This window comes from Equus caballus, chromosome 1 (assembly GCF_041296265.1).
Source record: "Equus caballus isolate H_3958 breed thoroughbred chromosome 1, TB-T2T, whole genome shotgun sequence".
Lineage (NCBI taxonomy): Eukaryota > Metazoa > Chordata > Mammalia > Perissodactyla > Equidae > Equus > Equus caballus.
Window position 1 is genome coordinate 115,874,663 of NC_091684.1, and position 27,012 is coordinate 115,901,674.

General features: G+C 48.0%; 2 protein-coding genes across 5 annotated transcripts in view; one reads left to right on the forward strand and one right to left on the reverse strand.

The window, feature by feature from the left end:
• The window catches only part of PGPEP1L (pyroglutamyl-peptidase I like), a 41,864-nt gene extending 32,235 nt beyond the window's left edge, over positions 1-9,629 (forward strand). For 2 of the 3 annotated variants that reach the window (XM_005602824.4, XM_070267797.1), the window contains 2 exons: positions 73-299; positions 1,008-1,772. In XM_005602824.4, coding sequence (XP_005602881.2) covers positions 73-299; positions 1,008-1,248 — 468 coding nt within the window. In that variant the 3' untranslated portion in view covers positions 1,249-1,772. Of the gene's footprint in view, positions 1-72; positions 300-1,007; positions 1,773-3,427 lie in introns of those variants that run through there. The other variant, XM_070267791.1, reaches the window with a different exon arrangement.
• Positions 4,719-27,012, reverse strand: part of IGF1R (insulin like growth factor 1 receptor) — a 290,959-nt gene continuing 268,665 nt past the window's right edge. For both annotated transcript variants that reach the window (XM_023651179.2, XM_070267776.1), the window contains exons 19-21: positions 26,090-26,219; positions 20,397-20,531; positions 4,719-12,298 (exon numbers count right to left, since the gene is read on the reverse strand). In XM_023651179.2, coding sequence (XP_023506947.1) covers positions 11,917-12,298; positions 20,397-20,531; positions 26,090-26,219 — 647 coding nt within the window. In that variant the 3' untranslated portion in view covers positions 4,719-11,916. The remainder of the gene's footprint in view (positions 12,299-20,396; positions 20,532-26,089; positions 26,220-27,012) is intronic.

The following is a 27,012-nucleotide window of genomic DNA, read 5'->3' on the forward strand; positions in this document are numbered from 1 at the left end:
CACACCTGGGGAGCTGAGCAGACCTCAGTTTCCCTCTTTCTCAGCCTGTTCATCTCACGTGTGTTTACACAGCTCGCGGTACACGTGGGCTTGGACGCCACGGCCAAGGCCATCGTTCTGGAGCAGTGCGGCAAGAACCGCGGCTACCGGGATGCCGACATCCGGGGCTTCCGGCCCGACCGCGGCGTGTGCCTTCCGCATGGCCCGGAAGTGATCACCTCGCGGGTCAGCATGAAGACGGTCAGCAGGCGCGTGGCTGTGGAGGGCGTGGAGGTGGCGTTTTCCCGGGATGCAGGCAGGTATGTTCTGTGGGTGTCGGCTGACTGAGCAGGTAGGGGAGAAGGAATGGCTGCAGCGTCACTCTTTCTTCTGGAATGCCCCCGGTTTTCCTTCAGGAGGCCATCCTGTAGCCCCTCCAGGCCAGCACGTTGCTCACAGCCAACTGCGGCCTCGGTTCCAAGGCCCGTTCTCCAAACCCGGCCTTTGGAGCATTGACAGAGAAGACGTGGAAAGGCGTATTTTGAGAGCCACTAACATTTTATAGATGCTTTATTTTTATTTTTATTTATTGCAGCCAAAGTTGTGAGTTAAGCATTCTGATTTAGCCCCAAAGATTAATTTACCTTTGTTTTCCCAAACTCTGACCTTCCCACCCCCTAGTAGGTAGTTTCTCCTGCCCCCAAAAAGTAAAGGAACGAATGACTCAATGCAGACGTGGATGAGACAGGTTCTTGGGGCAAAGGTGTTTTGACTAGGTCGAAAATCTAGTCCCTTCCCAGGTTTGGTCACTTGCTGGTTAGTGGACCACGAGGCCAAGAGCCAGTCTCTCCCCACCTCATTCCCAGCAACATGTTCTTTCTGAGGCAGAACAACAAAACCTAAGTCTCCCAGGGCAAGTCCTGCCTCCTCATGTTTTGAGGATGCTGCATTCTTTGTGAGTTCTGCTCACATTTCATTGAGGTTTGAGGTTGGTCCAAGGAGTAATGTGGTGTTTCCTGTGGTTGCAGATATGTCTGCGATTACGCCTACTACCTGTCTTTGCATCATGGAAATGGGTGTGCGGTGCTTGTCCACGTCCCTCCACTATCTCGTTGGCTCCCCGCCAGTCTGCTGGGAAAAGCCCTGCAAGTCATCATCCAGGAAATGCTGGAGGAGACTGAGAAAGCCCGAGCTCAAAGCCTGGTTTGCAGAAAACTCAACCTTGGTGATTCCAGCCAAGGGGAACCTATTGGGGGACTGCTCCTTTAGAGAAAATGAAATGTTTCAATTCTGTGTGCAGAGTTCAACTGTGCTTTGAGAGGCTTTTTAAAAAATTGCTTGTAAAACAGTTTACACAGAGAAAAAAATTGTGAATTAGCCCAACGAAATCAAGAAGGGTTATTTTATTGTCAGAAGAGAGAAGAACACTCTGAAAGGCAGACATTTCACAAGGGATTAACTAGCTTCAGTTATGGTTTTCAAGACAATAAAATGAAATCCTAGTAATTTTTCTTTTTTCTCTTAAAAGACCATGCAGCGGGCCTGTGTGGTCCTGCCCAGATTGCAGGAACCACGGACCTGTTCTGCAGAGCCCCATGTGTTGAGTCGATCCATGCTCAGCTGGCCATGGGGAAACACATATGTAGCTACCACTCGAGCGCCCCATTCCTGGCCTCCGAGCTCTGGCATGCAGGTGCTGTGGACAGCTTCTGAGCCACTGAGTCTCTAGTGTTTGGTTTTTCTTTTGTTATAAAATTGTGGTAAAATAAACATAAAATTTACCATTTAAACCATTTTGAAGTGTTCAGTGGCATTATGTACATTAACTTGTGCACCCATCACTACCATCTGTCTCTAAAACTCTCATCATCCCAGACCGAAACTCTGTCCCCACTAGACAGTCTTTCTCCCCACCCTCCCCCCAGCGCTTGGCAAGCGTTATTCTACCCCCCATCTCTGAATTTGACTGCCCTAGGGACCTCATATAAACGGGATCACGTTTGTTCTTTGGTGACTGGCTTATTTCACTCAGCATAATGTCTTCAAGGTTCATCCACGTTGCAGCATGAGTCTGAATTTCCTGCCTTTTTAAGGCTGAATAATATTTCATCATATGTATAGACCACATTTTGTTTATCCCCTCACCTTTTCATGGACTCTGGGTTGCTTCCACCTTTTGGTTCTTGTGAATATTACTACTTGGAACACTGGTGTGTGCAAATATCTGTTAGAGTCCCTGATTTCAGTTCTTTTGTGTATATGTCTAAAAGTGGAATTGCTGAATCATAAGGTTATTCTATGTTTAATTTTTTGAGGAACTGCCATACTCTTTTTCATGGCAGCTATACCATTTTGTATTCTGACCAGTAGCATTTGGTCTTAAAGCAAAGGTCAATAGCTAGGTTTAGCTTCTCTGCCATGGTCAGTACTATCCCCAACTTTTTAGAAACAGAATCTCCCCTCTGCATCTTTCATTTTGCCTGTATGCCACTGTACTGGGTCTTGTGCCAAGGTGGTCATAGCAAGGTTTTGCTTGTCCCGTGTTTTCTGGGGGCAAATTTCTATTGGGAACCCCATTAGCAACATTGTTCTTTAGAGGAAGGGGTTGAAGGTGGCTAAGCTCTGGGAAATTTCTTGTTACGTTGGTGTGCTCTCAACTATCATTTCCCACTTAATTACATTAAAAAAATCATTGTCACTTAGTGCCCAGATTCATTCACTGTAAGAGAAAGCATCTTCAACTTAGTAACAAAAGAACTGGGCAGGCCTTGCTTGTCCTGCCGTTAGCCCTTCAGCATACTTGTGCCTTTGGAGTAGACTTTACAGGACTCCCTTTGCAAATTAAACTGGCTCACTTGACATAAAACAGATCAAAGTCACAGTGTAGCAGATCAAAGCCAGCAAGTGGGGTGGGATGGTCTGGGCAGTATGCGTGGGTCCGGCTGCACGGTTGTTAATGTGGAGAGTCTTCTATATTTGTAGGCAAACACCTGCTACCCAGAGCCCTGGATCCCCCTTCTTCTAACTCCTGTCTCAGGACAGTGGCAAGCAGGGGGCCTCTGGGACCTGGCTCCAGTGTTATTTCAAATTGATTAGTGCCAAATCATACATATTTTACAAACTTTTAGAAGTCATCCAGGTGGGAGGCCCAGACCTCCCTCTTGATGAATGTCCCCGTCATCGCCCCCTCTGTGGCCTCCAAAGTTCTTTACGAAGAACTCCAGAGGGCCTGTTCACGTGCTAGTCTAAGTGGTCTGCCATCCCCTGTTGATACACACTGGGGTCTGTTTAGTTATGGTTGATATGCGGCAGTTCTGAGTCAGTTTGAAAGTTGACACAGCTTCAAAAGGCTGAGCCCTCAGTTGGACATTTAATAGCTGGGGGGTCTTGAGCATGTCTGTGTATTTACTGTCTATAAAACGGAGTAATAAAAATGCTTCCTTTGCAGAGTTGTTGTGGAGATCCAGGGAGAGAATGGATGTGAAAGTCAGTCAGCGATGAGAGAACACTGTAAAAATACACAGCTTCCTGAGTATGGGCTGGTAGCTGGACCTGTGAGGGTAAATATAGCAATAGCCCTGCTGGGTTTGTGGTCTTAAGAAGTGGCACGGTGGGGAGAGGTTCTAACACTTCGAAAGACCCAGCACCTTCAGCCTCAAGAGAAATTGCTGCTCCTTCTGGCTGAGGACAAGTGTGGAACACACCATGGCAATCAGGACGTGCGGCGTCAACCAACCAGGAACGTGGGAGGGCCACACCGGACTCCTGCTTCCACCCCACCCGCAGCCCAGACATCCATCTGAGCCTCAGAAACGAGCTGCCTTTAGTCACCGGTCATCTAGTGACTCCCGAGTGCCAGGCACTCTGTGACAAGCGTGAGCAGACACCCTGGGGCAACATCAAGTTTGAGAGAGCACCCTCTTAGGCCTTTTGTTTTCAGGTCCAAATCCTCATGAGACTCACAGGTCTTCGGTAAGCATGGCCTTTGGTTTCTGGCTACTGCCCACCCTTGTCATTTAGCCCTTTATCTGGGGGCCTCATTTTTTTACTGGAGTATAATTTCCCATGATCAAAGTTTAGTGAATGATCACTTTGTCCTCCTGATGTGTCTAAGCATCTCTGGGGTGATTCTAGAACATTCACAACTTGTTTCCTTTGAACATATAATTTACATTTCCTACCATAACCATTTCTCCCTGACAAAGATAATGATGCTTGGATTCTGGAGGCCCTGGGGCAGGCCAAGAGCATCAGCCAGAAAGTAAGTAACATTTCTGAGGACCTCCTGGGAGCCGCATCCTGGTGCCCGTCCGCGGTTCTCACTGGCACCCTCTGAGGAGGTGCGCTGGCCATGAGGTACCAACAAGGACAAGGAAGCGTGAAGACTTTAAGTCGTTGCCCCAGTCACCCAGATCAAACCTGCCTTGGCCTGCCTTTAGTCAGTGGAAGGTATAGGAAAAGTCTACAAATCAGTCAAAAATGAAATACAGATTTCTGTATTTTATGTATTCAAATTTTCTCCTAGCTGATTTAATGGAGTCAGAAACAGAATATCTTCCCTGACTTCACCAGCAATTTGCATGCTGAGAAGGTTCAGCTGTCAGCAAGCAAGCAGAGTCTCACACGGAACACCTCCGAGCGACATGTGTGAACACAAATGCCACCCGTAGCTCAGCTTCCCAGCCTCAGAAGTGTGCTGATTCTTCCAGAAAGGGGGGAACAGAATCAGAGACCAAAAATGCATACAGAATTCTTTTATTTAACTTAAACCATGTAGTACTTTAACTACTAGAAAAAAGCAGAGTAAGAGAAACTAAAGTTGCTTTAGCTTCAGCCATTCAAAATAGACAAAGTTTCTTTTTTTCATAATGTAAAGAATCCAAAGTATATCGCAATAACAGGAATAAATTCTTACAACAGAATATACAAAAACATTTTGAAATTTTTTTCATCTACTGATTTTTTTATATAAACAGAGGAATTTTTTTTAGGAATAATTTATACACAGAAAGTCATTTTATGTAACAAATTGGCCATGTTATTACCTTTTTTTTTCCTTTTTTTAAAAAACTTTTTTTTTTAAACAAGAAAACTCAGAAAATGCATTATTTGCGATGCATCCATTCCATCGCGCCTTCTGGTTTGATTTTTTTCTGTCCCAGAGGTAGACAAACTCTGGCAAACCTCTCACCTCAACCTCACTGGCTTAGAAAGCAGACAGGTGTTTTTGCCAAGCATCTATTCCACCTGTGGATGTGTCTACGCAACGCCAAAGATCCGAATGAAAAATTGAAAACAAAAACCAAATTGTTTCTGGACCTTTCTCCCATATAGTGCAAAACATCCAGATGTTTCCAATGATGGGGATTTTGTGGAGTTGTGTAGAACATGGCCAACAATCCATTGGGAGCTAGAGGAAATGGAGTCAAACAAAAAAAACTTTTGTGTAGTTTTTATTAAAAAGAACTTGTTTTGTATTGGAAAAATGTATCTTCGGTGTTCTGCCTTAAATAAAAATAAATAGGGTCTCTTCCTTGCTTTAACAAAGCATTGATCATGATACAGGGCATGTAGGCAAACGGCCTGCGTGCACCAGAATTATCCTCTTTTGTGTGCTAAGTCTGTGTGCGGCGGTCACTGGGCAAACCGTTAGCTGTGCGGTCCAGTCGTTCCATCTCCAGGCATCGCGCAACAATGGCAAATGCCAGAGCTACCAGACCAGATGCTCAGTGGCGCCCTGGGCGCCGCTGCACTGCAGCACCTCTGCTGTTTCCTTGGCCAATGAGGTTATTTCAGTCTGTTAAAGTAGCTACACTCCAAAGGGAAATGACCAGTAAAAGATGATCCCCTTCCCAACCAGAGGGTTCTGGAAGACCAAGATACTGAAGATACAGAACTACCGCAATCATCATCATTCCTTTGTTATAAACTAGGGCACAAAGCATGGGAGAAAAGAGGGTGAACCACGTCTTGGGTCAGGGAAAAATCGTTTTTTGGCATATTGTAAAGCTAGCTAGTAAACAGGTGTCCTAAAAAAAAATGGATCACAAACATACATTTGCACACACAGAGAAAAAAAGTGTCTTTAAATTATTTTCGGCAATTATAAACTACAAACATTTTATAAAATTATTCTATGTCCTTACAAAAATGCAATGAAACATTTAATTAGTTCTTGTAAACCAGATCTTCGTCAACTGACTACCCGTAATCTACTGGACTTAAGAGCCCTATTGAAAACGCTAATGAGTGACTAATTAAAACAATGTTTACCAGAAAGATGTGGACACACACAAACGTGGACATACAGATGAGTGATCATTATGTTCTTGCATAAACAAAATAAAACAAAACTCTAAAAGTCATGCCCCAGAACTGACAACTGACAGGTGTGATGCAGTTCGAGTTCTTGAACAGTTTGACTTAACTCCGCGATAACAGTTTCCAAAGTAGGATGTTAGTTTTATTTGTTGAAACCAAACGCCCACGGATGACTCTTGAGCCTTGATGTGGTCTGAAACACCTTCAGAAACCTTCAGAAACCATCAAGTTCAGAACATGGCCCACACTTCTTCCAAGCCCTGTACCCTTCTGCTCGCAATTCTTCTCTTCATGTCGTGTCATGACCCGTTAATGGTTTCCTACTGCCTGATCATTCCACCATCAAGGAGTGTTCATCTGCTTTTTCTCTAAATGACCAACTAGTCATCTAAGCTGGAGGCCAAAAATGAAACCCTCTGGCCTGTCCAAGGTCTGTATCTTCAGCATCTCTGGCAACAGAGGTTCAATCTAACAACATCCTCTCTCGAAGTTCTCATTTGTGCCACCAACTACGTCAGAGGGGAGTAAGAAAGTTTGACTTTCATCACTGGTTCTTAAAGAGTGGATCTCTGGTCCATATCTCCCAATGCTGCTTAGCCCAGGAAATGAAAAGACAGCTGACAAACACAAAAGTAACATTAACAAAAGAACAAACCCCAAACTTTAAATGCATTACTGGGACTGCTGGAATGGGCCAAGGCATACCATGGAGCATTACTGTCAACTGGAGGGTGCCTACGTTTTGGAAAGGAGTTGCCTTCAACACTGTCTGGCCACCTTGGGAGGACCCAACAGTGACAGCTGAGGACCTTGGACCAAGCATCCTAGCCTTCTCACCGATCTGAGCTAGTGTGACCTTGCCACAACAGCGGCCTGTATCATGTACAGCCACCTGCCACCCCAGAGGTGGGCTGCTGAGAAAGACGCTTCGGTGGAACACACTGGCCTAGAATTTGGCATCATACTTGGCTTGCAAATCTGTTATCCCAACCGAAACACATGACTTCATGCCAAGTATTTTACCATTGGGTAGTTCCACAATAACCACTTTTCTGTTTTACCAAGCCACTTTTCCTACCATTGCAGTGTTGTTCCGAGTCATACGAAACAGGCTGGAAGGAGAGGCCAGTGTTGGCCACGAACACGGTCTTCTATCTTCAAGGAGGAAAGCTCATTCCAACTGTGTATCAAATGTCACAACATCCCATAAACGAGACCTGGGGTGGTCGGGGTCTCACACAGCTGCAGTTCAACAATGTCTCCAGAATACACCAGCTCCTGCTGCCTCAGGGAAGGGCTGTGTGTGATAATGTTTTAACGCTCACATCAATTGAATGATGTGCCTCAGTGGTTCATGTCACTTCAAGCAGTGTGAGCTGCTGTCAGAAGGAGGTTGCATGGAAAATGCCACAACTCAGCTAGATTAAATTATTTGGAGCATACAAAAGAGAAAAATCAAGAAGAGGTGGGGAAATGAGCATAAAATTAGGCTAGAACTGTGGAGAGATGCCTTGGTATAGTCAAGGTGGGTGGTTTGGTCCAGTAAAATGACTGCACCATCACACAAGCATCATTTTCGCGTTTATTTAAGTGTTTCTGAAGCATTTGTTATGATGGGCACTATGCTATTAGTGTTTTCTTTCTATTTAAAGAAAAACCACCTACATAAAACAAAAACAAAATGACACCAACAACTCGGACAGTTTAAACAAAACCCTATAACCAGCTGAATGATCTGTAGAAATCCAGTTGTGGAAACCGGTAGGTATGTGCAAAAGAGAGAAGAGGCCACTATTCCAAGGGGTCACCTACAGTGTGGAAGAAGAAAACCCTGATCGAACAGTATTTCTCAATGACCTTACGATCCCAGGGGACTTGGGAAAGGAGAGTAGTATTCTTGCAGGAGGGAAAATGCTCCTGAGCTTAACTGCAGTACTGGAACTTTAAAGGAGCCATCCACACTTTGGGAAAACCCCCACCATGTTTCCCAGATAAAATCACCAGTGCCTGTAAGAGCAGCTGCTGGAATGGGGAAGGCACCATCCACCCCTGTGAGCAGCAGGACAGCGGGATGGAGGCACAGCCCTGGCGGGAGGCGTGACACCCCAGAAGGAGGCTCTGTGCCGACCACCAGCCCTTTCCAGCCCAAAGGTTTGGTACATCTTTGTTTTCCCCTGGGGGAGGAAGTGGTGAGGGTAATGTTGGAGAACAGTCTGGAGAGAGAGAAGGGGACTTTTGTCCTCTGTACATTCTACGTGGGACTGGCTGTTAGGTCAGGAACCTCTGCATTCTTGAACAGAAGGCCTGGCGGACCGAGCTCTCAAAGTGCTGACACGGTGCCCGGCCAACGTGAACCTGCTGGGGCACAGGCCGGGGCTAGGGCTGCAAACCAAACCCACACACTGCCAAGTGGGCTTCCAACAGCGACTGTCTGCCCCCGGGCACTTCCTACCCTCAAAACCTGGGTCACCACTGCTCTTCCAATGATGGAATATGTTCGTCATTCAATCTGCACAAAGTAGTTGGTTTCAAAGACAACCAGCCTGGGCCGGCTGGAGGCCTCCACTGCGTGCTGGGCGCGCCCCCCTCACAGCAGGCAAGGGCCAGCTGGGAGGGGATCCTAACGCCTCACAGCCTCTAGGAAACAAGGTAGGAGAAGAACAAAAGCAACGCAAAACAAGACATCTCAGACGAAGGCAAGCGGTCTGCAAGGAGCCCAGGGAGTGAGTGCTGCTCCGCCCCCGATGCAGCCTGGCCTCTCCCTGCCTCACCTGGTGCGTGCGGCCTGTGGTGTGGATGAGGTTACCAGTATCAACGGCATATTGTCAGGTGCTGAGAAATGTGAGATGTATTCTTTTTATATATACACATATAAAAAATAAGAGTGAGGTAGATAAATGTTTGGGGAAAAAACAACACAAAAAAACAAAAACTGTCCTGTCTTACACGCACACGCACACACACACAAAAACCCTTTTCTCAGTATTTAAATTCATAATGGGGCTTCTCTACAGTGATTGAAACTGGTATCACAAAATAAATTAAAAGAAAACTCCTACATATAATTCCTTCTTAATTACCTTTTTTCTTTTTTCATTTTTTCATTTTTTTAAAGGGAAAAACTATGGCACAGAGGCTAGAGAAAATCGTGGGACTGAAACTACTGACAAGCAAAAAAGCACTACAAACTTCCTTTTTTGTGTTTAATCTCCAGTCACAACTAGCAATCACTGTATTTTAACTTTGTTCTTACTCATAAACATTTCCATCCCAGAAGCAACTCTTGTGCTGTCATCACTCTGGTGAGAAGTGCTAAAAACTAAACAAAACAAGACCCCCGGGCCGAGGACTTGGACTCCTGGCCAAGGAAAAGCGCGCCAGCGCCAGGGCTCTGGTCCCCTGGGAGTGAGCATGGGCTCCTCGGCCACTTTGGTGCCCGCACTGCCCCAACCTGGTCCTCAGGCCGGTAGACTGGGCGGTGGGCTTGCTGACACCCCGAGGATGCGCCCCTGTGCCTCACTCCCCGCAAGTGCCAGGGAGGACCCTGGGGATTTTCAGGTTCTAAAGACAGGTAGGTCGGTCTGGAGGGTGGTGGCGGAAGGCCACAGAGGGGCTCGCTGGACCACGTTCCACTGCACCCTTGGACTCAGCAGCTGTTTTTCATGGGATGGAAGGATTAAATATCCATTAAAAAAAAGTAATCCAAATACCTAGTGTCTGCAGTTAAAACTGCTGTTGTACCCAAGAATTAAAAAAATAGATAGATGTGTGTCACAACCAGAACAAAGGCAAGGGAAAGAGAAGGTGAGGCTTTTCAACAACGGTGACTATCAACACTGAACAAGGATGTGCGAAATATTTAACCTTTGTTTTCTGACCTGAGTTTGTATCATGTCTTGCACTGTAACAGACTCAAATGCTATGTGAGAGCAGGCTGAGTAGGGGCGTGTGGCACCCCGGGACTGTGGCCCCAGGGGCGGCGCCGCCTTCTGCCCACCGCCTTCCCTCACCAGCCTCGTGCCCACAGAGCCTACGGGTTAGAACAGAACTGACGGGGTGGGGCTGGGGGGAGGGGAGGATGTATTTATCAAAAGGCATCAAACAGTTCATGGCAAATTATGTTATATAAGTATCAATTACTGGGAAAAGAGGAAGAAAGTCACGCACTCTAGTACAAAGCATAAGAAGTTTCTTGGAGTGAGCAGAAAGGGAAGAAGGGTAGACCTGAAGGTTTTCATAGATTAAATCCACAAAGATAAAGAACAAAAAAAATAGCAGCTTTTTTTTCTGTACAGACGTATAGATGAATATCTGAACCGTAAAAAAGTTATAAAAGTGACATTAAAGACGATGTGTATGCAAATGTTTCATGGTCTAACATAGAACTGTAAGACCCATGAAGAAGTCCTAGTAACAGAGAAAATGTCAACAAAGCTTAGAATGCTTGAATCCATTTACTGCTTTTCTTCTTACTGTTGTGGTGGTGTTTGAATTTCTTTCCTTGCAAACCTGCATAAACAGTTGGGCTGAGTCCCTGGAAACCCCTTCCCATCTGTGTCCTTGGGGGCTGGGAGGGGAGCTGGGGCGGGGACAGGAGACTGGCACGTGCGCGACCTTTACTCAGAGCCTGTCTTCCAGGCTCTCGACAGGGCCTGTTTTCTCCAGAATTCCTGGGGCTAGAAGGTGGGGGTGAGGAGGTGGGGCAAGGAAGCCAGTTCAGCTTCTCCCCGTCTTCACTGAGAGAAAGTCCCATTCTGTCCAGTTCCCCCAAAACATAACCTAGTCAGAAGCAATCAGACCTGTGTGACCGCGAGACTTGAACAGAACACCAGGGGATGATCAGATGGAGTGCATCACCAGCGTGGCGCTTAAACGGAGGGCCCAGACACCATGCTCGCCCCATGCCTCTGGAAACAAGAAAACAAGTGCAGGGGTTGTGAGGGAGAAGGTTCAGGGTTTTGGCAGAATTTGGCAGCATTAAAATGGTAACAACCTTGGATGAATGATGGCCCTTTTTAAGTTTCATGTCCCTAAAAAGGTGAGAGATATAGTTAAAAAATTCCGTCTCAACATGTTTTTTATAAAGACCTACGGTGACAGGCAGGTGTGTACAGGGGCAATGTGGGGCCACAGGGAGGACACTATTTCCTCAATCTGATAAAAAGGGTGTCCTGGCTGGGTCTGCGGCAAATGTTTTTCCATTATGAAGCAGAAGGAAAGAGAAAGGTGTGAGAAAGAGACATGAGAGAGGCGAGAGACAGAGAGAGAGACCAGAGAGACTGGGGTGAGAGAGAGAGATGACAGAAGAGACAAGGAAAGAGAGTGAGGAGACTCAATTCTCAAGTGTTCTGTTGCTATTAAGTGTTGTCATTAAGGTTCTTAAAGGCCCATGTCAGTTAAGGGTTTGGGTAGGGAAATAAAAAGCTGCTTGCATATTGAAAAAAGGAACATCCCAAATGTGTTTACTGCAGAGAAGCCGTCTCCCGTGGGCAGCAATGGCAGTTCTGGAGATCCACTGAGGTACAGGAGGCTGTGAATAGATTGTTAAAACTCTCTCCCCCCACCCGCCGAGCGTGCACACACGTGACTGTCTGCACGGGATTCGGGATCCAAGGATCAGCAGGTCGAAGACTGGGGCAGAGGCAAGGCCCTCTCGTTCTTGCGTCCCCCGTTCATGTGCGCGTAAGGCTGTCTCTCATCAAAGCTGGCTCGGAGAACCAGCACGCCAGGGCCTGGGCCGTTCTCGGCCTTGTGTCCTGAGTGTCTGTCGGGCAGCGGCAGGGAGGACGAGGAGGCGGAGGGGTCCAGGGGGACACTCTCCATGTTCTCCGGCTCCAGGTCCAGCTCCTCTGGCTCGGGTGGCTTGTTCTCCTCGCTATAGTAGAAGGAGACCTCCCGAAAGCCAGACTCCATCTCGTCCTTGATGCTGCTGATGATCTCCAGGAAGGAAGGCCTCATCTTGGGGTTGTACTGCCAGCACATGCGCATCAGCTCAAACCTGAGGTGAAGACAGACAGAGGATGGGCCGGACCTGGAATGGTGTACATGGCCAAGCAGCCTCCGGGGCCACTTGCTGTGGTTTTCCCACCTATATGCGTACAGCGAGAGCACTGAAAACAGTTCTGCTGCTTCTCTGAGTCTCTGGCTTTCCTTCTTGATGGCCCAAGAAGGCTTTAGCTTCTCCTGACTTATGTCCTACCACTGGATCCACCTCTCCCAGAACCCAGGACCTAAGACCCTGCACAGTACAAAACCCAAACTCTCATTTCCTGGGAAGGACAAATCTACGCTCACAGGGCCTGTTATCGCACAGATTATTTATGGGGACAGTGCTAAGAAAAAAACAACAACAAACCCAGCTTTCTATTTGAAGCATCTCTTGCAGCCACTTATTAAACCTTATTTCCAGAATTAGAATGCAGGAAACCTCTGGTTCTTCAACTAATAAGGTTGAGGAGTGATCAGAGCTTTCCCAACAGTGATTTCTCTTTTAACTCCAGCTATGCTGTTTCTAAGCTTCCTCCTGGTGGCAGGGGACCACTGGCAGAGTACCTGAGGAAGAGGCAGTGTAAGGCAGCGTGACCGCAGGACGGGAGGTGCGCCCATTCCAAGTCTGCCGGCTCTGTCTCACCCCGGGGGGAAGGCTGCTGGCTTGGTGCCCCAGAGTGGCAGAGCCCGGCCTCTGATGCAGGCTGTGCTGAACTGAGCAAGAGGTCCTCCCAGTGAAGACCTGAAGCCAGATGGCGATAAGGCAGTGAAGGAGAGCCCTGTACAAGAGTCTCTGCGCCAGCAAGGGACAGGCAGAACAGTGTGGAGCCCATGCTAAGCCTGCATCTCACCAGCTGGGCCCTGATGGCACTTGGGCTGCAAACCTCTGTGAAGCCCTCGGAGTCTCATGGGGCACCAGGAGTCTTCCCGGCAATGGGACTGAGCCCCCCAGAGAGTAGGAGGCCACATATGGAAGAAGAAAGGAGGCATGGCGCTGCTGGTGCAGTCAGCTGTCTGGACCCAGGAACGGCCTAGTCTTTGTCAAGGGTTCAGAATGCCTATGGGAGTAGGGGATGCTTCTTATTAACACAGAATGCAGAGCGATCCAGCTAAGTGGACCTTTGAAGTAAACAGGAGAGCGAATGAGCCAACGCCCAGGCTGGCCACAGAACACAGAGGCCATGGTTCTGACAAGGGATCAGCCAGTGGCCCTTTCTCACGTGAGCTTGAAACCGAAGTGCCTTCCTTCTACTTCTGTTCTTGCTGGAAAATTCTATCCTGTTTTGTTTTAAAACTTCTAGCTAAAGAGATGTTTTTCAATAAAAATGGCCAACTGGAACTCCTCATATCTAGGAAGCTCAGAGCACCCCAGGTTGGCTTCCAGCCTTCTGTCAGGCTGATCACTTGACCCACAGACCACCTGCTTACGTCTGGCCCCAGGGAAAGTTCCAAGGGTAGAAGCCCGTGGGTCACAGAACCCGGCCTGCAAAGGGGAAGCTCCTATGCCACCTGTTCAGCCGCCTTGAAAGAAATGGGAAGAAGGTGTCTGGTCAAGTCAGATGGAAGCGGGTGTGGCCGTGGGGGGAGGGGATGGGAGAGAGGCTTGCTTGCTGTCTGTTCTGCTGCCTGTTTTTGTAAGTCAAGTTTTACTGGAGCAGAGCCACGCCCATCTGAGAGCAGCCACAGATTGTCTGCGGCTGCTTTCTAGCTACAACTGCGAGTTGAATAGTTGGAACAGAGACCATTTGGAGTACAAGCCCAAAATATTTACTGTGTGGCCCGTGACAGAAAAGTTTGCCACCCCTGTTCTAGCGGAAGAAGAATGAGACAAAACATGAAGACTGACTAGTTTTTTCCCCTCCCAATGGAACCACGTCCGTCTAGGCCATGGTACCAACCACGTGCAGGGCTGACGTTCCGTGAGTGCTCTCAGTGGTACGTGCTGGGTGTCCAGCAGCAGGGGTGAGTGTGTGTGAACTGCTCTACTCCCCACAAGTCTCGGAGTAGGGTATGGTATATATCCCCCTTTTTGTAGATGAGGAAGCAGAAGTAACAAGAGATTAAATAATTTGTTCTGGGTTCCCAAACTAGTGAGGGTGGAGCTGGGATGGAGTGCTCTGTGAAACAACACTTCGAATACCACCTACCTCAGAAAAAGGAATTTTCTCTCAACCTAAAAAAGAGAAAGCATGGTCCTACCAGGAGACCCTCCCTCTCCTGCTTGTCCCCTGACAGCCACAGGTCTTGTGGGGTGTTTGCAGTGATAAACTGGCAGCTCCTCCTTGGGTCAGAGGGCAAACAAGCCTCCGTCCTATACCCACCATCACTTCCTATGAAAAAGGACCCCCCCAAAAAGTAAATTAAAAAGGGCCATAACTGCATGAAACCCCTGTCTATGGCTCAGCTGCGATTTCCTCTCTGGCTGACTAACTTATCCCTGAATAGAAGTGCAGCCAGGGCCAAGAACACGTGATGTGTCCTGGCTCTGTGCCCCCCTGGCCCAGGGCTGAGGAGGTGCCACCAGCAGGGGAGTGATGCAAGTGACATCAGCACAAACAAGCCACGTGACACTGCTTTTAAACCATTCCAAAGTCATAGCCCTTCCAGTGCTGTCCATAAAAGGAAGTCTTTTCTACTCTGTGGGATTCAAGACCTTGTTTACACTATCGCCACAAGAAAACTTTCCAGTAGACTCTAGAGGGATTTATGAGCTGATAAAAGTCCTCTTTAAAAAGCACATTTTTTACAACTAGTCAGGTCTGGTGAGCTGGAGCAGTCCTTGACTGAATGCCACCCCCTTGCGCCTGTGTGGGCGGGGGGTGCATGCACACAGCCCTTCACCTGGGGTGGGAACAAGACCACATGGAGCTGCTGCCCTGCGATGAAGCAGCGTAACAGAGACATGTGACCCCAGGAGGTGGATGATAGGGGTATGAGGAAAGGGGGCCAATTGTACTGTCCACTCCATGCTGCACACTGTGGCGCTCCGTACTCCCCCCACCCTCGGCCCACTGTGTGCAGGCAGTTTGTGGTCATACGCCAAGATGTGCATGCAGCCCAGCACCTGAGCATGAGCGCAGCTGCAGTCCAAGGGACGACGGTCACAACAAAGAGACCGGACTCGGGAAAGGACCTGCAGGGCTCGGTGCAGCCCTCCTCCACCTCCTCCCAGCAGCCCTGAACAGCCAGGATTATCTATGAACCACTTCTCAACCAGGATGGCAGTGGGACAGTGGGGCCTGCCCGACCCCTCACCCCATGCTACTCTGACTTTGGGCAGAGCTCAGACGCAGGGCCCCAGCACCACGGGAAAGCCCATCGCAAGGCTAACTGGACAGGAGTGGCCATTCCTGACTGTCTGGATCCTACTCAAGCACTCAATTCCCACAAAACCAGCACAGGATTCCGAGCCATGTGGGGGTTTAGTCAGCAACAGGAAAAACCATGTTTGAAAACTGCAAAAGCAACCAGAGTCTGCTGAGTTTGTTTTAGACTTAGCTACCAGTTGATGACTCTCTGGGCTAACAGGCTCAAATTCTTTCCTGAATGCAGCATACTGAAGACTTCCCTGGCAAGGGTCTTGACGTGTGATATTGTGGAAGTGTTAGCTGCAGAGAATATGGCTTCTTGGCCTGAGGTCTATGGCTCAGTGCACATCTCTGCTCTAGCCCTTCTCCCGCGGCATTAGAATTCAGTCCTTCCAGTCACTAGACTTTGTGAAAGCTGGGACCACTCCTTACACCCTTGTCTCCAGGATGTCAGCAGTCAGCATGCACCCAGAGGGCATTTGTGGTGTAAATATGGAGACCTGAGCGTAAGAGAAGTTGAAGGACAGGCTTTGTCGTCAATTTAAAATACGGATCCACCAGCGGACCACAAGCTGAATCTGATCTCATGCCGCTTGCTAAATTAATTCAGACGGAGTCTCGGTGTTGAGACTCACAAGCCTGGACTCTCTGTGGCTTGGACCACGGAGCTTTTCCTCTAAAGCTGAGCACTCCATGCTAGTGAGAGGATGGGGATTACTGGCTACTTCGGAGGAGCCTGCTCACCTTCTTGCAGGCATCGCAGAATAGCTGAAGCATCTTCCTGATGCTGAGCTGACAACTCCCAGCAGCCACTGCACGCCCCACCCCTAGTGACCCTGTGGGTGCCTGTTCAGACCTCTGGAACAACACAATCAAAGTGGTTTCTCTCCCACATGGAGGCCCAGCAGGGCTTTCAGGCAACTCCCAAGGGCTCGCTAACTTTCTCCCCCTCTGGGAGAAACAAGAGTCCATTCTTTCATCTCTTGTAACATGAGAACCCATCTCCCAGAACGCTTCTTACCTAAGCTGCTCATCAATAAATCCACAAGGACAACAGAGACACTCCCTATGAAACCAGCTTGCCTCCTTTCATTTTGTTCTTTTCTTAGAAGGGAGAACACTTTGCCAAGGGGGTTCTGGAGGGCAAAGCAGAAATGCCTCCTGAATTAATAAATATTTAATATTCAAGAGTAACCTCTCCATGTAAGTTTCCTTGTCGCTCTATGCTGGGAACAGGAAGTACACTGCCTTTCCCATGGCAGGTGGGCTGCTTCCCAGGCATATTAAATTAATATTAAAACTCCAGTCACCTGGAGGTGGATCAACTTTAGGAGTCCCACAAGTTTCTCAGGGACAAACGCTTACCTGAGTCAAAGAGAAAGCTCAAACACAATACCTCTCCTCCCACCACCCCAAACCACACAAACAAAACTCACACCTGCTTTCTTAGACTGTTTTTAAGCTTGATAAAACACTGCCGATTCTAGTATTAGCCTCTCTTCTGGCAGGGCACAAGTTTATGCAAATTCAGTGGGCAGCACTCCTCAGACTCCATTACTTATATTTTCGCTCCGTAGGAAGACTTTTCTTAAAACGGGCTGACGAGAATACAGTGACCACACTGTTCAATGTGAACAGCAGTCATGAGTGAGAATAGTGGGAGTTAGCAGGGTTTGGCAGCCAGCCTCCAAGACCCCAGGGGGCCTCACCTAGTATTCACAGCCCGTGTAATATCCTCCCATGTCCAACAGTCTGCCCGTGCAACCCACAGGAGATGGTGGAAACTGTGCACTTCTGAGGCTAGGCCATAAAGGACACTGTGGCTTCTGCTCTACTGTGGAGTCACTTACTCTTGGGCGGGGTAGCCAAGCTATGGGCCTGTGGGCCAAACCTGGCCTGCTGTCTGATTTTGTAAGGCCTATGAGCTAAGAATGGTTTTTATATTTGAAAATGGTTGGAAAAATTCAAAATAAGAAGATTTTGTGACAACATGAAAATCATGTGAAATTCAAATTTCGGTGTTCAAAAAGTTTTATTGGAGCACTGCCACGCTCGTTCACGCGATGTCTATGGCTGCTTTTGTACTGCAACAGCAGAGCTGAGTAGCTACAATCATGCTCATATGAAAATATTTACTGTCTGTCTCTTTAGAGAAAAAGTTTGCTGAGCCCTGCTCTAGCATAAGTCAGCTGCATGGCATGAGGACACTCAAGCAGGGTCACAGAGAAACTGAGGCCTCACGTGGTGCTCAGCCATGTGAGTGCTCCACCTTGGCAGTGGATCCTAGCCCCAGACAAGCCTTCAGATGACCACAGCCCTGGCTTCCAGCTAGACTGCAACCTCACGAGAGACCCAGAGCCAGAGTCATGTAGCTAGGCTGCTCCTGGATTCCCGATCTTCAGAAACTTTGTGAGACAATAAATGCTTGTTGTTGTTTTAAACTATTAGGTTTGGGTAATGTTATACTGTAATACAAAAAACTAATACAGGTGGGAAGAGGAAGAATTGCCATGTTGGGCAAGAAAATGCACCAAGTGGCCTTTTGAGTCTCTTGCAACTTCGAGTCCTGAAGTCTAAAGAGGCTGTATGGGGAAGTTTTTTGATGAGGGATCCAGGAAACCCAGTGCCCCCCAATATGTACTACCCTCTGAGAGGTGGGGCCTTCCGTCAGTGGACACATGCAGGTTTCCTAGTCCAGACCTAGGCTCAGGTGATCAGTGAGTCCCCCTGCCCCCAACACGCACACACCCAGACACACACACACACAAGCACTGTCCACCCCGCGGCAGTCTTTGGCCCTCTGTCTTAATTCTGTGCAAGCTGTTCACGGGACAGAACAGGCTTTGGCTGCACATACTTTCAGAAGCAGCAGTTAAAAAGTATAACGCCCAGCTAATGGACTCTTGAAGCACAAGGGTGCTGTGCCGAGTCCCCCTGAACCCGTGGGCCCAGCACAGTCAGAGCCAGGAGAGCAAGGTCCACCGCCTCTACGTGGGGCTTAGGGACTCAGTCTCCATAGCAACACTCAAAGTGCTTTAGAAAAAAACAAAACTTTGGTTTGCTGATAGGACAATGTCTTCTGCTTCCCAGGCTCTGGCAGTCAGATTCTAAGACGGTCGCCAAGACTCCTGCCCCTGGTGTAAACACTCTGGATAATCCTCTCACCTGAGTGTGGGTGGGACTCATGAATATGATGGGATTTCACTCCTTTATTTCGGTTTCTAATCAGACTTTGAGTTAATCAAAAGAGGGATTATCCTGGGTGGTATGACTTAATCAGGTAAAAAAATGGTAAAAGCAGAGAGATTCTCTTGCTGGCCTTGAAGAAGTAAGCTGCTCTGGTGTGAGAAGCCCTATGGAGGGGCAATATGGCAAGGATGGGGAGTGGCCTCAGCCTCTAGGAGCTGGGAGCCATCCCCGGCTGGTAGCCAGCAAGAACATAGGACCTCAGTCGTATGGCCACAAGGGGCTGAATCCTGCCAACAACCTGAAAGAGCCTGGAGGAGGGAGGCCTCGGGGCTCAGATGATCACAGCCCTGGCCGACATCTTGATTTTAGCCTAGTGAGACCGAGCTGAGCAGCTAGCACATCTGTGTCTGGATTCCTGACCCTGGAAACTGTGAGAGGCCAAATGAGCAAAGCTTTCATGGCTATTGGGACCAATTTCCCTGGTACCACTTGTCATGGTGTCTGAGCCATATTTGTAATCATCGTACCACTGTGGGGCTCAGCCTGAGTCAGTGCTCACTCGAGGCTTGGTCCATGGGTAGATGCAGATCTGGAAGTCTTCCACACAGACAGAAAGACAGCCCGACAATTCCTCTGGGATCCTTTTCAACGTGAAGCCTAACCTGTCCAGAAAAGCAATTCTGGAAAATTCCTGAATTGGTCTTGATGTACTAGTGGTAGCCTTCCTTCTGCCTATCAGGATCCAGGAGAATCTCTGAGCCCTGCTTTAATATGCATGTCGAAAACAAGTCCACTGATTCCCACCTGTACCTGTCCTTCACCTGACAACCTAACCACAGAATACCTTCACACTCTCCTCTGACTTGTTCCAGGAAAGACAACAAGGGCCTCTCACCTTCAGCAGCTCCAACTTCCATCACCAGAGGGGCTTCTCCTAAGAACGCGGAGCAGTGAGGCCCACAAGGCATCACGGACACTTTCTCTGGGGTGTGTCTGCAGGGAGGTCAGCTGAACCATGTTCCAGGTCCACATGGATCACTGGATGAAGCTCCAGAGAGCATGTCACTTACATGGTTTGTGAATTACAGAGAAGAAATGACACCACTGCGGCGGCAATATGCTGGAAGTGCTGGTGGGAAGAGGTCTGAGGTTTACCCTATGCGGTGCCGAAGGAGTCCTGGCCATAAAGCTTTGTGTACGCCAGCTGCAGCAGCTCTCTCAGGCCTGCCAAAGGCTAGGGAGAGGCTCGGGAATCTGGCTTAACAGTAATCAGTGTCATGTTGTCACCTTTTTTTAAACTTTGCTTGGAGAAGGCAAGTAAGGATTGCTTTGGTCAAATATTTCACAGAGACATTTAGCCTGAGAAACCGCAGTGCAAACTGCAAATCAGAACTAAAGGATTAAGGAAGATGAGGTGGAATTGAGGTACTTGCACAAAGACACAGGTTCCTTCCGTCAGGATAAACCTCTTCTAAACTGCTCCTGACTATCACGGAACCCACCGGGCCAGAGAGGCTGGATCTCATAATGACTCATCTTACGTGACCCAGGAAAAGAGTTACTGAGAAGGGAAACTTCGAGGAGAGCTGTGGGCGTCCAGGAAATACATACAGCATGTCAGGGCAGTTGTCCGGCTTGTCTAGAAGGCCGCCCTCCATGACGAAGCGAAGGACTTGCTCGTTGGACAAGCCCTGGTATGGCTGCTCGGCCAGCGTGGCAATCTCCCAGAGGACAACCCCAAAGGACCTACAGGGAGAAAAGAAATGTGAGGTGCTTGGAAACGATGGACAGAACCATGCTGCTCTCTCCTGTTCAGCATTTCTTCTCCTGGGCCCTGAAAAACTTCCCTCCTTGTGCAACTGAGTACACATCAGACAGTGTGCCAGACACCAGGCTAAGTGTGGACTATCCATCCTCATTTGCTGCTACTAATGTTTCCTGTAGAGTAAAGGCAGCCCTGGTGGCCCACTGAGGACGCTGGAGCGGAGGGAGTTTCCAGGGTCCCTTCAACAGCTAGGAGGCACCAATCTCTGTTTGAAGGCCGGGCAGGCTGAGTTCAGGGCCTAGGTGTAGCCGCTTACTTGGCAGGGCAGTGTCTCCCAAATGTGCTTTATCTCAAGAATGATAAAATGCAGACCCCCAGGCCCTGCCACAACTGTGATTTACTGGCCTCAAATGTAGCCTGGGACAATCAAGCTGCTCAACAAGCTTCCCAGTTTTGGAAACCTCTACCCGAGTGGCTCTCAACACTGGCTGCAGAGTGGAACCTCCTAGCAGGTTTTTAAAAACATACTGAGGCCTAGGCCCCGGACCGCAGTTCTGATTTTGCCGGTCTGGGGTGGGGCCTGGACCTTGGAGTGTCTAAAAGCTCGTCAGGGATCTCACAGGTCCAGTGGGGCCAGGGAGAAGAGCAGCCTGCCCCACGGGAGCTGGGGAGCCACTGGCCTGTGAAGGGCTCAGTCTCACAGGCAGGGGCCTCGAGGACTGCGGCCCTGGCTGGAGTGTCATGGTCAAGCAAGGATCCTTAAGCATAGAGTTTAGCTGAGGGGAAAAGGGGATCCACGGAGGAATACAGTCAGCAGGCGGAGCAGTGAGCAACTGTGCCACGCAGTTTTGTCTGTTTGAGAAGATCCAACTACTGGAAAACAAATTAAAATAGATAATACACGTACACAGAAATTTCAGACAGATAAAGGTTAAAAAGTCAATGCTGTAATCTGCAAAATAAAGGTGCCTTCCCAACACACATGGCTGTCTTTCACAAATTCCCTGCCTTCTATTGGCCTTTCCATGCCCTGTTCGCTTCCACTCATTTCCGCAGAATGAAGCAGCTGCTCAGCTGCAAGCAGCCTGAGGGGCTTCCCACCGAGGCCAGGGGTGATGGGGAAACCCACCGAAAATCCTGGGGCAGGGCCCTTCCCGACGAGAGCTCTTGGGGTCCTGGCCTGAAGCCCAAGCCAGGAGAGCCCCTGACTCTATATCAGAATGTTTTATTCACTGCTTCAGCTACCTTCCATGAACAAAAGGGTTTTTGTACAAATTGATACTAAGAGCAGATGTTAGCCATAAATAGAATCTTAGCAATCAGAGAAGTGACCCACCCAAGGTCCTTTTTAACTTCTACCAATCAAGAAATAGTCTTTATATTGCACAAGAGACCTAGAAAAGCCAAAGACCCAGAGGCCAAAGTGTGGCGTTCAAAGGCCTGGCCGAGGGCAGCGGGTTCTCCATCAACTTTGGCAGTGGGGTCTCTGCACACTGAAATTGGCCTGGTCACATAAATAGCACGTCTTGGAGGCTGCAGCTCCCAACCTTCACATCTGAAATGCAGTACAGTATAAGAAATGACAAGCATGCTATTTTTACTGACTGCAGACCTGACCTGAGAAATAATCTAAAAACGCAGTTCCCTCCAGGTCCACTTCTCCTCTTGCTCCCCCAGCTTTCCCTGGCCATGTCCGCTGCTTTCAAACAGCCGATTCTCACTAGGTGGCTCCCACATGGACCCTTTCAGCCCTGACTGCTCTATTTCAAGCTCCCAGTTATTTGGCTATCCACAAACTTCACAGATCTCAAACTGAACTGTCTCACAACCCCGTTCTTCCTCTGGCCTCACTGCAGTTGATGCCCCACCCCACCTGAGCAGTTAACCTGAGGTGGTCCTTTCCTCTGCCTCCTCAGACTGACACCACAGCTTGCCAAGTCAGGCTCAGATTTGTCCTAAGGTCTGGCCCCCCCACATTTTGTCCCCCCACCACTTCCTTATGGCAGCTTGTCCTCCTCACTTGGCCTACAGCACTCTTCCTTTTTGCCACCAACATCTTACTCAATGCAGCCTTACAATCTAACTTACATGGACTTCTTAAAACACAGCTCTAGGTCATTCTCCTGTTCAGAGCCTGCAGAATTAGTCTCAAAACCCTAACACATTTGTGGCCTTGCTTGATCTCTCTTCAACCTGACTCCCTCAAGGAAGTCCCACCGTCCCCCATGTACAGCAGGCGCTTCCTACGGCCATGGCTTTCCCAGCATTCCCACTGCCAGGAGTCTGCTTCCTCAGTGCTCCACTGGTGACCATCCATACCTTAGGGCACCCCCACGACTCCATCTCTTCTGGGAAGGCTTCTGTGATTCCAACCTGTCAGGGTTGCTTCTTCTCCACAGGACCTCATCCCTCGAGGACAGAGACTGTGTCTCTAGTCACCCTGTTCTTGTACACACTGAGCACTCTGCCTGGGTCACACCAGGTCTTCATGATCACACACAAAACAACCCAGCAGGTAACAGGCTCAGCTCTCTCCAAACACTTTCCCCAGAACAACGCTTGTGTAATGTCAGTATGGCCTGTCAGGGAGGACCACACAGTGCTGGAGTCTGGCTCTCCTTCACAGCTCAATGTGACCACCTAAGTCCAACTGTTTTTCTGCCCCAAGGTATGGAGGCTAAACCATCTCTACCTAAGACCAACGTGCCTCCCTAGATCACCAGTTGTTCCAGGAGTCATTTAAACATCTATCAAGGTACCACAGAGCTACAGGGAATGCAGACATCCCTAAACTGATCTCACTTCAAAGACGGAGCAACCAAAGCCCAGAGAAGCCCTGTGGTTTGACCAAGGCCACACAACCAGTCAGAGGCACTGAGAAATATGCAACACCCAGGTGTTTTCATAGCAGGTATCTTACTGTGTAGCATTGGTATTAATGCCTTCATGCAACTCCAAGGCTTGAATTTTGTGGACAAATTTCATCTTTAAACATTAGACGAATGCCTTTGTGTGAAGTCTTTTCTAATTATGAGTATTGGGGTTGTTTTCCTCAAGTAAGGGACAAGTCGGTGTGAGTCTCACCTCAGCGCCAGTGCTGGCTGGGGTTGGCATGGGGTCAGCATTCAGTAATTACATCTCCCCATACCAGGACGGTCTCATGTCAGTTTCCCACCCACCAGCAAGTCGAAACCTACAGAGAGATCCACATTTCCCACTGATATTAATTAGCCACTAAAGAAGCAAATAACTCTAAACCAGCCCTAGATATTTGTGGCCTTTTGGAAAGCTTCTTTGTGAAAAATGAAGACTTGTAGGGTGATCCTGATGCCCAGGAAGGGAACACACCTTTAAGCTGTGCGTCCCACCTCTCAGTCCTGATTTCCTCCACGACTAGAGGGCACACTTGTGTCTTCTAACCCAAACAAGAGCCATTTGCCAGGGGAGTGCTACAACGGAACTGTAGAAGGAGCAGGTACAGTGCCCAAGGATCTGGAATAAAGTCTTGAAGGACAGCAGGAAAATCTGGAGATGTTCCAACTAGACAAAAGACACCACTTGCTTGTGACTCCAAGGCCCTGTCTTATAAAAAACAGAGCAGGGTGTGCTATCCTGCTACAGAGAGAAGGGCCAATGGGGTGTCAGTGAGAGGCTGACTTAAGCATAACATGAGAAGGACCTGCAAAGAATAAGGGTGTCTTAAGAATTAGGATGGCCTGTCCTTGTGAGGGAGGAATAAGCAGTCTCTGGAAACAGAAGCTCATCAACAAGCTGTCAGAGATGCTGCGGATGGGATGGATTCAGGGTCTGGAGCTGACCCCAGAGGCACCTTCCAATCCTAAGATTCCAGGGTATCTTCTACAAAATCAAATTCTCTGCATTTCTTTCTAGATTTTAACTACTTAGGAATGATCTTCTGTGCTATTGAATACAATCTAAAATGATTTCTGTTACTGTGAGAGGGCCAGCTTCAGTTTGGAGCCCGGGCAGCTGAGAAACCTTCTGCATTCTCCAACGTCCTGGCCAACCCCACCTGTGTTATCTTCCATGGCTGTTTAAAAACTAAAAAATCTAAAGCACTGCCAATGCCTGAGCATTGAATGGAATGAACACCAAATGCCTACTCTTGTTTATGTCTATTTTTTCTCATTGGTTCATAATATCTGTGTAGTCAAGCGGGAGGAAATTGGCACTAAAAATTCTGTGTCCCTTTGTTGTTGCTTGTCGCAATAGTTGCTAACCAAAATTTGGGTAAAATTAGCCTGTCAGATATTAACAACTCTAGTTTTATTTTCCCACCCTGCCTCTGTTTTCCCTGGCTCTCATGATTTTCTATTTTATCTTACTGCAAGCTGACCTCAAAGCTTTTGGAGGCACGGAGACTAAAATAAACAGATACATGCATGGACCCAGGCCTGTCCTCTCCCATCATCTCTGTGTCTAAAAATGGTGTCGAGCACTTTGATTTGACAGTAAAGAGATAACCATCTTGGACAGGCTGATTGCAAATCAGATCTCATACTTGAGCTCAAGAAGCAATCACACTTTGCCGGGTCATATTCAAATGCTATTTCCAATTTGCACCTGTCTTCAAAATAAGATCCAAGTCCCTTGAATTGTGAAAGGTTCACAAGGTTAAAAAAAATGATGCCGGTCACTATTTAAATAGCTCCTCTATGTGGTCATCCAGACAGTTGGAGTAAACAACTACCATTTCTGTAACACATCAGCAATGGGATCTCCCAAGAGGATAGCCAAGAAACTAGCTGACGTTCTAGAAGGTAGATAGGCCAGGGCCATAGCTTGCCAAGAACCTCAGTTGTATTTCAGAACCTGATTGCCTTTGCATGATGTTGCTGAGAAATTGCAATAACCAATACTATTGAGAATCCTCTGCACTCTCCAGCTGATAAGCTTTCTGTCTCCAAGAGACTTTTATTATTAAGGGAGACATTGTGCTTTCTGTACCACCCCTGGGTCAATAACAATGGTGCCCATTGAAGAGGACAGAGCAGATGGGACCAACAGGAAAACACATCAAGATTCCTAAGCTTTGGGCCTAAATAAAGCAATGTCGGCAATCTGAAGGTTTAATTAGGTGAGGCAGGCAGACGCAGACACACACACACACACACACACACACACACACACACACAGTATCTATTTATTGAGAAAGATAAAAAGAGAGAAGGCAGGTAGGGGAGAAGCAGAGAGAGGTGAAGTTTTCCGGCATGTCCCGACGCCTTGGATTCTGTCTCAAGAGCTCCTGGCCACTTACTGAGCAGCTAAGGATTGAAAGAAGTGTCCATCCTGCAAATACTTTAGATCCCACAAATGCCCTCCGTCCTTAGTAACCCACGGACAACAGGAACATTTCGATGATGAAGGAGTGTGGCCCACCTAACACTTAGCCAAAGCTGGAAATGGGGTAACAAATGAATAGAAAATGGAAGAAAAATAAAGCCCTTGAGACTGAGCCAGCGGGACTGGTGGAGGCTGGAGGGCTCTGGGCTCACATTACAGGAAGAGTCTTTCATACCAGACGTCAGAATGAGTGGTGAAGACTCCATCCTTGAGGGACTCGGGCGACATCCAGCGCACAGGCAGCAATCCCTTCCCTCCTTTCCGGTAATAGTCTGTCTCATAGATATCTCTCGTCATACCAAAATCTGTAGGGTGGAGAGAAGGTACAAGAGTTACGCCGTGTGAGCAGCTCTCAGGGAGAAGCAGAGACGCGCTATCACTGCTGGAGGAAGGCCCTGTAGCCACGTGCAAGGGGGAACCCACTGTAAGCAGCCCAGGTGTCAGAGTCTGCAATTTTATAATGCAGAAAGAATACGGGATGACCGATGAGTCATATGACAAGCAAATACCAAGAAATCTCTGCTTTTAAATCCATTTATAATTTGATTCTTTTAAAAAGTTAATTCCCTTATTGCATTTAAAATGAGAGGCAGTTTACAAATTATCAAGTTCCACAGTTTATTAAGAAAATATGTTCTGCATAGACCAAAGGTCATTTGTACATGGTTTTAAAACCTGAAGAAATAAACAGAAGCATGTTGACTCTTATTTACTTGGTAGCATTGCCCCATTGCCAGAGGAAAGAAAACAGTCTCACTGTCTAATAAGGGGAAGAATATTAGGAGTACCAATTCATGATGAAAAAAGATGCCTAAGAAATGCTATTTACTAGGCCCCTGAAGCTATTACTCGATAATGTTTTTCACCATAATACTCCCACTCGTTTTTGAAAACACCTTCCATTTTCCATGTCTCGAGAAGATGTCACATAATTATGTTTGATGGCAGGCTTGCTTTATAATCCTAAATTATTGCTTCTTTGTCAGATTTTGATTTTCCACTTGATCATGCAAACTTTTCTTACAGGGACTCTTTCGTTCTCCTTCCCAGAAGAAAGGGCTGCTCTCCTTTTTAAAATGCTCATTCATGTCTCTAACT